Below are 12,772 nucleotides of genomic sequence, written 5' to 3'. Positions count from 1 at the left end.
ACACCTTGTTATCTCGGATTCTCCAGCATCTGCAGTTCCTACTATCCCTGTGAAGGAACACTATTTTGAACCCGTGCAGCAAAATCGACTGCTGTGTCACCAGGATACATAATTTGGAGCATACTGCCCAAGAAAAATTAATTAGATCTTCACAGTTATTCAGCTGCAAGAGGGGCCTGGCACAAGCGCCAATTAAAAGACCATGCGTGGCACAGTAGCTCAGTGGTTAGCAATGCTGCCTCACAGCACCAGGTCTGATTCCCTGTCTGTGTGGAGTTTGCACATTCTCCTCACGTCTGCGTGGGTTTCCACTGGGTTCTCCAGCTTCCTCTCACAGTCCAAAGATGTGCAGGTTGGTTGGATCGGCCGTGTTAAATTGCTCATAGTGTCCAGGGATATACGGGCTAGGTGGATTAGCCACAGGAAATGCAGGGTTACGTAGATAGGGTAGGGGGGTCTGGGTGAGATGTTCTTGGGATGGTCGGTGTAGACTTAGTGAGTCGAATGGACTGCTTCCACACTGTAGGGATTCTATGATACTTCTATCATAGCAGGCAGCCACATTGCACATAAGGTACTTTTTAAGAAGTCCTGCTATTGCAAGGTGAATGCAGGTACTCCAGAGGGCCTGTGGTGAATTGATGGATTTGCTAGGGACCGTGGCTGCATCGTCACATCGAGAACAAGGAATAAGGACTGAATTCAGAGACCACTCAATTCCCAACCCTTTCCATTTCTAACTTTCCAGTGTTCTGCTGATGATAGTCCACATGGTTAAAGCTCTCTGGATGACACCACTGAGCCTGAGCTTACAACAACAGTGTCTGGTGATGACACAGAAATGGGCAGGATGGCCTGAGGTTATACTGTTGAAGGACTGATTTGACAGGCTTCTGGAGGCATAGCTCAAGGGAGATACCAATCCCGATATCAATCTCTGCGACATATCGAAAAATACTAGCCTTTAGATTTAAAAACAACTGGTCATGACTACTTTTGGGTTCCTTATTAGTGGCAACAGGGATGACTACTTTCAAATGGTTTACAAACTCTGAGAGTTGTACATAGATTTGTGTCCAGCTTTAGATTTGATGGTACCTTTGGTAGGAATAATTTTATTTTCACTGATGATGTCTAATAATTAAAGTTGATAAATGTAATTTTGAATTTTGATATTTAAATTTGAGACAAATCAATTATTAGATTTGAAAACTGGAATAAAATGCTTTTTTAAACATTTTACCATTTATATTTTTTGAAATAATTGCATGTTGAGGTTTGAATGTGTGGCACAAGTGTACTTAATGAGTTATTATGCAAAGTACAAAGCGTTATTTTTACAGGCAGTGTGTGTTAAGTGCTAAATTGAGCTGCAGAATGTAGCATGTGATATCATGTCTCACATTTTGCAAATAACAAAGTGGCTTCCTGTCAGTTAAACACAGAACAGGAATTGAACATATGAGTAAATTTGTGGTTTAACCATCAAGCTGGGTGGATTTGGAATACAGGTGAAAGCCTTGGAGAATGAAATGCTGAATTAGTAATGAGAATGGAAATAAGCTTCACCATTACAGCATTGGAGGCATTTATAATACTCCAATTGCCTGCTGTGCTGTGGACACTCTTGTGTATATAACCAGGTTCTACAGTGCAACATAATTTAATAGCTGAGTTTTCAGTTTCTTTCCCTGTGGTGCAAATTCAAAATCAGTTCCTTTTTGATTTCTTTCCTGGCTGTTTAATATAGCTTAGGTTATCAAACTCAGTTCCCTGATGTTGCTAACGGCATTGATGTCAAGAGTTTTCTTAATCTGAACACAAGGACTTATCAATAAAAGAAAAATCCAGAAAGTTCTTACCTTTTCCGAATAAGTGTAGCTCCATATTTTCCCATCTGCCAGCACTCTGGATACGATCTTGCCACTTTGATCATATTCCATTTGTTCAACCCAAGTTCCCCGCTGAATGCCTGTCAGCAGCCCCATAGGGGAATAGGTGACATTGACCTCATTGAACTTGTTACTGGGTGCCCAAAGAACTGGGCGTCCAGATTGGTCGTACTGAATTCTGAGAGTAAACTTTCGATGGTCATCATAGATCTTTCCGATTCTGGTGCGACGGTCAAAGTCTATGGATAGCAGGTTTCTGTTATGAGCCTAATGATAAACCAAACCTGAATCAGCATCACTAATAACAAGTTCATTGCCTTGGCTTTTAAAATAAAATTCCAGATAAACTCTAACCACAGCAAATTTCATCATCTATCATTAGAAAAGATCTTTTTCAAAAATATTTTTTTCTGGTTATAACTTATAATTATATTGTAATTTTTCTCTGTACCATTTTCCATGAAGCACTTGTGAATCTCAGCAATGTTGAGTTTAGAATTCCAACATTCCAAAAATCAAATTGCATCTATATAATGCCTTTAAGACAGGAAAATGTCCCAGAACTTTGTAGGTTGACTTAAATTGTAGAAAATGTTGCTCTAGGATAATTGTAGATTTTATGCTAATATTTGAAAATGGCATTTTGAGCTGTACTCCATTATAGTGTGATATTCATACCTGTCACTGATATAAGGAAAAAATTAAAATCACTGCAGGGTTCATATACCCAATGGAAGGAATAAAAAGGAAGGAATGACTGGCATTTATACATTGCCTCTCACAAACTTAGGATGTCGCAAAATGCTTTACAATTAATAAAGTACTTTTGAAAGTTATTCACTGTTGTAACATATAAATATTTTGCCTCAGGCATGATATTCTAATATATCATTTGAATTATTGAATTTGAATGTATCTAATTCCTGATCTAAGTAACTATTTTTCTCAAGATCTATAATCTTGAGGGAACTCACTTTTTGTTTTGATATATGAAGCGTATTAAAACACAGAAAGAGGCATAAGTAGCAAAACGCACAATAAATTATTCCACTGATAAATTTCAACATATTTTTTATCACAATATCCCATGTGTTTCAGTGAAAATTTGCAGAATTTACTGATTTAGGAGGTATACTGAATTTATTTAATATTTCTTTCATAAAATAAAATGACTACTATCAAGACAAAAAAGGCAATGCAGAATGCTGTGCATTAATATTTTGAAAAGAAGTGTCACTTTTTTTTATTCCAAAATGGGGCAGCACAGTGGCTCAGTGGTTATTACCTAACAGTGCCAGGGACCTGGGTTTGATTCCAGCTTCAGGTGACTATGTGGAGTTTACACATTTTCCCTGTGTCCGCATGGATTTCCAGCTGGTGCTCTAGTTTCCTCCCACAGTCTAAAGATGTGCAGTTTAGGTGGATTGGCCAAGCTAAATTGCCTTATAGTGTCCAGAGATGTACTAGGTAGATTAGCCATGGTAAGTACAGGGTGTGGGGCAGGGTCTGTGTGGGATGCTCTTCAGAGGGTTGGTGTGGATTTGATGGGTCAAATGACCTCTTTCTGCACTGTAGAGATTCTGTGCTTCAAAAGCAGGACCTGCTTTTCCACATACTTCTTTCTTTATATATATCTTGCTGCAGTTTTTAAAATTTAATCTTGCCTCAGGTAAAATAATTCTACAGCCTTTTAAATATATTATTGAACATTAGAGGTTTTTCGCACAGAGGGCTTTGTTAATTAGTTTAGTATTCTGAGCTAGCTTACTCTGAGAGCAATTCAAAACTAATTCAGCTATCTTGTTTTCACCGTCGAACTCTGTATCATTTTCTGCTGTAAATGTTTATCCAAGTTTCCTTTGAAAAATACAGTAGTCTCTGTCTCAATCATTGCTTGTGGCAAACCATTTCCTGCTGTAACAATCATGTGTATAACAACATTTCTCTGAACCTCTCCTCACCTTTGGTAATAATTATAGGTTATGAAAGGATTATTACTGAATCTGCAACTTGAGGAAACAATATTTTTCTAACTATAAAAAACTTCAGGTAATCTCCTACACCTTTAAATGTTACATTGAAACATTTATAATTTCTTAAATTTCTACACAGCTGGCTAAATCCTGGTGAATCTATGCTATGCACGTTATACCTTTAATGTCTTTCCTATAAGAAGGTGCACATGAGATTCACATGGTGGTTAAGCAAATGCTTACATTACTCATTCATCCTTGTATTTTATAACCAATTTATAAAAAATTAAATGTTGTGACATTTCCTTAATGTTTTTGGCTGTTTAATGCCTTACTTTCAGAGAATTTAAATTCTCAGGTCTGTCCATACAATACTTTTCAGCCTGTCTGTAATCTTCCCAAACTACATAGTAAAATGTACATTAAATTGCATCTGACATTCTGCATCCTCAATCTAACCTCCTGCATCCCCAAATCTATGTCTTCATGAAGTATAACTGTCCTACTCACTGCATTCCATTGTTTCACCAGTAAGTCTTGAAACTTTACTTCCTGTTCTCAAACTTAAACATCAAAAATGACAATAAAAGTGAATCCAGCACTGATAACATCATATATCACATGTGCCCTTTCTCCAATTTGAACTTTGTCCATTTATCCAAATCTTTATTTTGTGTTTCTCGACCATCTTTCTTTTCATGCTGTTACATACATTTGCATGCATATTTCTAAGAATCCAATGTGAGAGATCTATTGCATGCCTTCAGAGAATCTACATATACTAGATTACCTTTTTTGTATCTAATTGACCCTTTTTCAAAAGGTCTGTTAAATTTGTCGAACAAGCCAATCATGTTCTCATCCTTCTTGAATAAATTTACATTGGTTATTTTCTTGTCCCATATATCAGGAGGATGAAATTGGACACAGAGATTCCTTTTTATTGGTTATGGCACTTGGGCATCACTGTCAACTCTACCATTTATTATTCCTCAATAAGAGCCCTTGAGAAGACAGTAGATCTGAGCTGCCTTCTCGAACTACTGCAGTCCATCTGATTTATGTGCACTCACAGTACTAGTTGAATTTCAGGATTTTGATCCATCCACGATAAAGGAATGGTGATATATTTCCATATCTAGTTAGGGTGTTTGCATTCACCAGCTACTCTTCCAAATGGTGGAGGCCATGTTTGGAAGACACTGTCAAAAAGATGCTCAGTTGCAGAGTGCAGCTTTTAGATGGTAGATATCGTTGCATGGTGTGGCAATGGCAGTGTTGGAGGGGTTACCAATCTCTTCTTTAATTTCAAAAGTTTGAGTACACACTAGCAGGACCAAACATATTCGTTCAAACAGATCGCTAACTATTGCTATGATTTATTGGTACAATATGTCCTCCAAACTTTAATCTTACATTAAACTCTCCCTTCATCCTTAATCAGCCCTACCTTCATCTACCTACTATTTTAATGTTTATATAGGTTAAAAAAAAACTTAAAAATAATCTGAAAGCGTTCTCCCAACTTTTTTTTAGCCTTTTGATGTTTCCATTCATCTTCCCAGTAAACTTTTTATATTCCTCTTAACTGTTTTCAATACTTTGAGTCTTAATCTCATCAGTTTAGTTGGAAGCACTGTTATGTACTCACACAAACATGTTCTCTGAAGTGTCTCTTCTTGCTTTGTTTTATATTCAATCCATCTCCTATATTTTGCTAAAGTATTGTGCGTATTGCTTTTGATTTAAAAATTTAAATACATATGTAAGTCGGAATTTTCAAAGGGGAGGATAATTTTTCACAGTTTGGTTGTTTAAATTAAATCCAATATAGATTTCATGGATTTAAATAATGCGATTTCATAAATTTAAAGAAATATAATGCTGATAATTTTGTTTACCAAATGTCATCCTCTTGCCAGTTATTCATATTTTATAGAATTATCATCTTGAGCGTCTATTTTTGAAAAAATATTGTCTTTTAATTTTACATACAAATTTCAAGGTCTTTACCTTCAAACTTTACAGGTCTTGATTCTGGTACCACCACTAGGATTGCACACACTCTGGTGCCTTCTTTGTTGATTGCACAAGAGCACATGAGACCCAAAATGGCACCTGTGTCACGAATGGAACATCTTGGATATTTGCCTTTTGTCATTATCTGGAAGCTTTAACATGACTTTCCTGTTTTGGGGTAGTGTTAGATAGTACCCACATGAAAATTCATTGCCAAGCAGCCCTCTTTATTAAAAAGAAAGCCACATGAAAGTAAAAGCCAAATGAAAATCGTTCAGATTTTTAAAGGGCATAGAGTATATTTTGTATCTATTTCCACCAGTCAGGCCTGTTATCACCATTTAGAATGCTGTATATCTGCTCCCACTTGCTGGTCAACATTCCAGACTTATACAAGGACCCTTGGAGAATGTGTGAAACCATAATAGAGGGAGCCCCTGTTCTTAGTCTCATTTTCTTTGTATCATTAGTCTTATTTTGAGTAGGTGCATCAAATCCACAGTATTTTGCCACCCAGTGTACCCCAATGGAATCACAATTAAACCTACAGAAGAGCTGACCAAACTTGGCATGGTGATTGTTGCATTGGTAATGGTTCTGAAGGGGTTAACGTTCATATAATATTTATGTCCCATTCTTCCGATGTCACACACACTCGACGGCTGGAGGCAAGGAGTTCTACTCCAGCTTTCAGAGGGAATAGATGTACCTGCACCAACTCCATGAGGTCCTAGTAATTATACCTGACAAAATGTAGCGGCACATATTGCTGTCATATAATTAACTTTCTTGTTATCTAGGAACAGAGTCGCTATATTGGTCTATACTCTATCACTAGCCACTAGATAGGCTGAAGATAAAGCAAAGACAAAGGAAGATTAGTAGCAGCAAATTACTTCAAAGAACTGTTACTAAATGCCACAGACTGGTATGAGTGACAAATATCACATGGTACCTAGAATAGTCATCCTCAAAAATACCACAGTGGTCACCAGTATGCTTTATTACAATTGTAGCCCATTGTTTTTAGTTTGATACAAAAATAACTATCTGGACCACAAGCCCTTCTAATGTCTATAACTTGGAGAGAAACAACTTAGAAAATGGTAAATGACACAAATGCAAATGCAGCTTTCTGTTTTTAGTGGGTAGGGGTTCTTGTTATAAATGTCTATGCACTTATTTTATTGGGTTCACTGGTGTCAGTTGCTTTCGTAAATATTTCCTTTTTATGTGAGTTGAATAACATTACCCTGTTGTTGCTGTATGACAATATAATTAAAGACATCATAAAAATGCACGGTTGTTATCAGAACTGGGTATTTGCGTTTTGGCATGTGTCCTTCAACCAGAACTGAAATGCACTGAGTGTTCTATATATGTATAATCTGTTCCATGATGATTCATCAATGTGCTTTGTTTTGTTATGAAAATATTTTTGAGTTGTCAGAATATCATAATAATTATGACTTGCTTTCTAAGAATAAACTTTTTTCCTGTACTAACCCGAAATCTCCTTCCAAAGACAGCAAGGTTGCCTTTGCTCTGCTCCTTCCTCTGTCTCCACTCCACTATGTTTGGATTGTGTTCAGTAGGCAACGAGATGTTACGTTTTCCCATAGTTGGATTTGCAGCTCCAGCCAAGAGGTGAGGTTCTGTCTGTAGAGTCAATTCCATCCCGCTGGCAAAAGTGACTTGCAAAGAGCCGTCAGAGCCAACCCGGTAAGTATTTTGAATGTGCTCTGGAAAATAAAATGCCTCCAACAATTAATAATTAAGTTTACACATCATTAAAGTTGTCTTGCTGGATCTGACCTAAGGAGTGGAATCTCTAGGTCCCAGATGTGGTAGGCCCAGTGGCAGGGAGGGAAATTAATTAGCCAAGGTAATGGTGTATCAGAATCCTGGCACCTTCTAACTGCCTCTGGAATGAAAGTCTGGTTTGGAAGGCTCAAGCTCAAATTACCCAACCAGTTTTCAATTGATGCCTCTTTAGTAGTTAATCAATGACCAATTAATGGCCTATTCCCACTTGCTTTGCAATTACCTCCGCTTCAAACTGAACAAAAGTATAGTCCGCCGACCTGACTTGTAAACCAACGCAGGCTGCCTGTCAGTTGGAGGACTGCATTCAGTCTGCACTAATTGGCTTAAAAGTATTTATCTGACCCCTCAGACTTTGTGGTCTTGGTTGTCCCCCTGGTAGCGGCCGTGGCTTTCTCAGTGGTACTGCTGAATGCAAGAGCTGCCAGTTTCTGATTTGTTGCCATCTCTGATAGAGAATTTCCACCTTGAGGGACTTAATTTCAGACAAAGGTAGGCTTCTGCCTTCCAAATTGTCTGGTTGGAAGAAGAAATGATGGCCTTGCTCTGAATCAAATGTCCCAATAACTTTTGAGCAAGTAACCATAAGTCCATAAGTTGTAGGAGCTTCCTATAGCCTACACTTCAACACATCACCAGTTCCCTGGCCCAAATATCTGTCTCAGGCTTGCTGCAGTGCTCTAGCAAAGCTCAATGCTAGCTGGAAGAACAGCTCCTCATTTTTCACTTGGGAACACTGCAGTCTTCTGGACTCAATACTGAGTTCAGCAATTTTAGGGCTTGAGCACCTTCTCCAACATCCTTACCTCAACATGCACACACCAGGCTGTCATTCACATGGATGACTATAGTGGCTTCACCTTTACATATAATGTAAAATCATACAATGTATTCCTATAATTTGTACATTGACAATAACGGATACTGGAAGGCCTTGGTGTGTACTTACAAACACATGAATAGGGATCAGAGATAGACTATTTGGCTTCTCAAGCCTGTTCCACTATTCAAAAAGAAATCACTGCTGATCTGTTTGTGTTTCGAATTCCACGCACCTGTCTATTTCGAATAGCCTTTGATTCTCCTGCCTAATAAAATTCTCTGTACCACTGCCTTAAAAATATTCAATGGCATTATCACATTCACCTTGTCAAGGCAGTTCAGAATCTTTGTATACTTCAATAAAATCATCCCTCACACTTCTAAACTTCCAAATTCAAATGGTAACAAGCCCGGTCGGTACAGCTTTTCCTCAGAATTCAACCCACTCATTCCAAGTATTAATCTTGTAAACATTTCCAATTCATTTACATCCTTCCTTAAGTGAGGAGAACAAAATTCAACAAGGTATTTGAGACATGGTCTCTCCAATGCCCTGTATAAGGTAAGCATAAGATCCCTACATTTATCTTCAGTTTCTGTCATTATAAAAGATAGCATCCTGTTGGCTATCTTAATTACTGGCTGTACCTGGACACAAACATTTTGTGACTACTTCACAAGAACACTGAAATCCTGCTGCACCTCTAAATTCTGCAGTCATTCTCCTTTTAAATAATACTCTGCTTTTTTTTATTGTTCCTGCTGAAGTGAACAACTTCACCATTCCCACTTTTTTTCCACTCACTCAACCTATTTATATCCACTTACAGCCTTTCTAAGTCTTCTTCACATATAATTCTAACTATCTTTGCCCAACTTACAAAATTAGCGACCATGCTTTGTTCCCTTCACCAAAGACATTGATTGTGAAAAGCTGAGACTGCAGCCCAGAACCTTTTGGGGCTCTAGTTGTTATACCCTGCCAATTGAAAAAACATCCAATTTTGTATACTTTGTTTTCTGCCAGCCAGAGAAGCTCTATCCATACTAATATATTACCCCTATACTATGAGCTCCTATTTTGGGCAATATCTTTGTCAAGTATCTTCTACAAATCTCAATACAATCTGGCAAGAGCAGCTTCCATAGTGGTAGGGAGATTTAACATTTAAAGTACAACTGCAGCTTTCAATCCAAGGTTGGAGAGGTCTGTTTTGCCACCTCACACTATTTGTTCTCACCCCAGAAGGCTCCACAATCAAATTTGTAACTTTAGTTACAATTAACTAAAGCTATCTAATAAGATCCTGATCACAGAAAATCAGCTAGTGTCAGAAATGAGCTAATGGAATGCGTGGAACCTACACCATAACAAAGTTCTGCACAGTGGAAAATCCCAACCAATATTTCTATGGTTAGTTCGAGAGAGAAGAATGAATGGGAAATGGAAAATTGATCGAAAGGTTAGCAAAATCTTATTAAATTGTTACAAAATCTGCACTAATTTTATTGCCACTTCAGCCAAGCTACATGAAAAGAATGCAATAAAATCACATACTTTAAAAGATATATTTGAAACTTAAGCAACATGTACAACAAAAGCAACTAATCCGTTTCCTTTGGTTCTCTATAAATTCTATTTTGGAGCAATTTAAATGTAAATTTTAAAAAGACTGATGGACAGATTGGTTGTAAACTGACCGACTGACAGATGGCCTGCACAGTGCACTTCCATTACTGTTGCCCACAGCTGGAGTGGGTTTAATGATTGACAAGAATGCCAGAATTCTACTTCACTTTTGATTTATGACATGACAGTTATTTTCTGGCTTTACTGAGACTGGGAAGAATGTATTGGCTATTTAAAGTGTACGCTACAATAGAACACAAAATTCAGGCAATAAGCCTGGCTTCTTTGAATTGTTGTTGGTCGGGGTTAGGCATCTTCCATAGACAGAGACAGTAAATAAGTTAATTCATTTGCGGATTGAAGGGGAAAGGGAACATTTTGTGTTACGTTATTGACATAGTCATCGCATGCTAAATCACAGGCTTGGCTTGCTCAAAAAGTTAACATTGGCCAATATGCATCATAGTTCTGCTTGTGATGAGGACTTAGTGAAAAAAAAATCTTGCTTGAATTTAAAACAAAATCAATTCTATCATTAATTCTACTTATTTTTCACATTAAAATTCAGGTCATGAGCTGTGCGCGTTATCATATAATAATTACAAATTAGCTTTGTGAACATTTCAGCCCCAAACATTTTAGTGTAAAGCACAAGAATAATTATATTGAGTTTGTATCATTTGTTAGAAAGAAGAAAGCTTAAATAGTGACTGTTCATTTTGCAAGATTTTGTAAAACTTACCTTTACACTGCTTAAAGCTATATTTAACTAAATACTTATATTTTTACAGGCCAACCATTAATGTTAACTGATCCAAATGCAAGTCAAATTTATTATTTCTTCAATCATCAACTAAGATATTATTTTCTACTTGAAAAGTAACCATACATGTCCAAGAAAACAGCAAAATTTTGAAAATATTATACTTGCATCAATACAACTCAGCACCACAATTGCAGCTCCAACAACACCTTAGAAGCCTGATATCACTCAGGACAAAGCCACCTGCTTGATTGGCACCACATTCATCCCTTCAACAGTCACTCCCTCCAGCATTGAAGACGAGTGGCACCAATGTGAATCATCCTTTTTTATTCATTTGTGGAATGTGGGCATCACTGGCTGAATCGGCATTTAGTGCCAGTTCTAAGTTGCCCTTGAGAAGGTGGAGGTGAGCTACCTTCTTGAACAGCTGCAGTCCACATGCTGTCAGCCTGCACTATCATCTTTTCTACTGTGATTTAAATGGCTCTGGTTGAATATATGAAAAATAAATAGTTTTGAACTTGCAAAAAAAATCTAACTACCGATTCCCTTACATTGATAGATAGGCATCCTGATTTTGAATTGAAATGAACACCTCTAGTTCTTTCCTTCCCAGGGAGCTGCCTATTATTTGGGAATGTGGCTATGAGAAATGCAAGGCTGAGATTCAAGTGCTATTGGGTTTCAGCACAGTAAGTTCTCTATTCACCTAATGATAAAGGGCATTTTCAAGAATTTGTACTAACAAATTGTTCCATTGATGTGGCATCTTGCTTGTTGAAACAAATTAACAGTGTTACAGTGTGTTACAAGTCTTGTTACATATCAGAAAGCATTTTCTTCCTTGTATCAATGAAACGGCAGCTTTTATTAAATGATGAATTTTTTTGAAGGAACATAAACTATTTTCCATTGATGTCACGTAGAATCTGAGGACTATACATAGTATATACTGGCTGAGTGTACTGGGTTGATCTGAAGGGACACGTTCAATACATTAGTGGCATAGAGCTGGCATGGATTAACATGTGTGATCTGAAGAAACACAGGTTGGCGTGGAGGATGGGCAGGGAGAGAAGGGTGAGCCTTGTGTTGCATTAAAATGCTGCTGGAAACTGGAGTGCTGTGTTGGAAATGCAAGATGGGCATTCTAATTGGCCTGCTTCCTCACACATTCTCCTCAAACACATAAGCATGGCTCACAAACTGCATTGCCAGCTCCATCCCATAATGAAAAAACAAAAATGGGATTGATGTCACACATGACTGGGTACATTTTGCTCTCCACAAAAGTATACAGGTCAGACTTTCCCCAGAGCACAGGAAGGTTTTATCCAATAAGTATGAATATTACAGTCACTATAAAATCTATGGTTCAAATCACTACAAATTAAGAGTGAATCGTGTTGTTTAAAACTTTTGTGTTCTGGTTTACCTTGCCTATAAATATAAACAGCATTGGTAGCTGAGAAGTTGGCTGTAATAGCAAAGTTCTCTCTGTTGGAAAGGTTTGCTTCCACTTGCACCGACTTGTCCACCTCACGATAGAAACTGCTGACTTGCCCAGTGGGAAAAGTCACATTCGTCAGGTGGCCATCACTATCATACCTAGGTAAACAAAACAAAAGTTTTAAAGGAAGACGTTATGAATAATTATACATTGTTGATACCACACAGGACACGCGATTATAAAATATTCAACGCGAGGGAAGGAGGGACCAAATGCCCGACTTGCCTTCTAGATTAAGATGAATTTGGAAATACAGCATCAGATTCTATGTATACATCCTGCTTACCACACAAATGTCACTTTTGTTCCCTCTATTGACCCTGACTGCTCCGACAT

At 37.6% G+C, this 12,772-nt stretch overlaps 1 protein-coding gene across 1 annotated transcript in view; it reads right to left on the bottom strand.

The window, feature by feature from the left end:
* The window catches only part of LOC109927343 (teneurin-1-like), a 141,338-nt gene that overhangs the window by 27,000 nt on the left and 101,566 nt on the right, over positions 1-12,772 (bottom strand). Inside the window, exons 16-19 of the mRNA XM_048605297.1 lie at positions 12,362-12,534; positions 7,391-7,626; positions 1,863-2,159; positions 1,404-1,428 (exon numbers count right to left, since the gene is read on the bottom strand). Of these exons, the coding sequence (XP_048461254.1) occupies positions 1,404-1,428; positions 1,863-2,159; positions 7,391-7,626; positions 12,362-12,534 (731 nt within the window). The remainder of the gene's footprint in view (positions 1-1,403; positions 1,429-1,862; positions 2,160-7,390; positions 7,627-12,361; positions 12,535-12,772) is intronic.

Source organism: Rhincodon typus, chromosome 14 (assembly GCF_021869965.1).
Source record: "Rhincodon typus isolate 14 chromosome 14, sRhiTyp1.1, whole genome shotgun sequence".
Taxonomy (NCBI): domain Eukaryota; kingdom Metazoa; phylum Chordata; class Chondrichthyes; order Orectolobiformes; family Rhincodontidae; genus Rhincodon; species Rhincodon typus.
The sequence above is the reverse complement of the archived record's forward strand: the minus strand, read 5'-3'. Positions and strand labels throughout refer to the sequence as shown.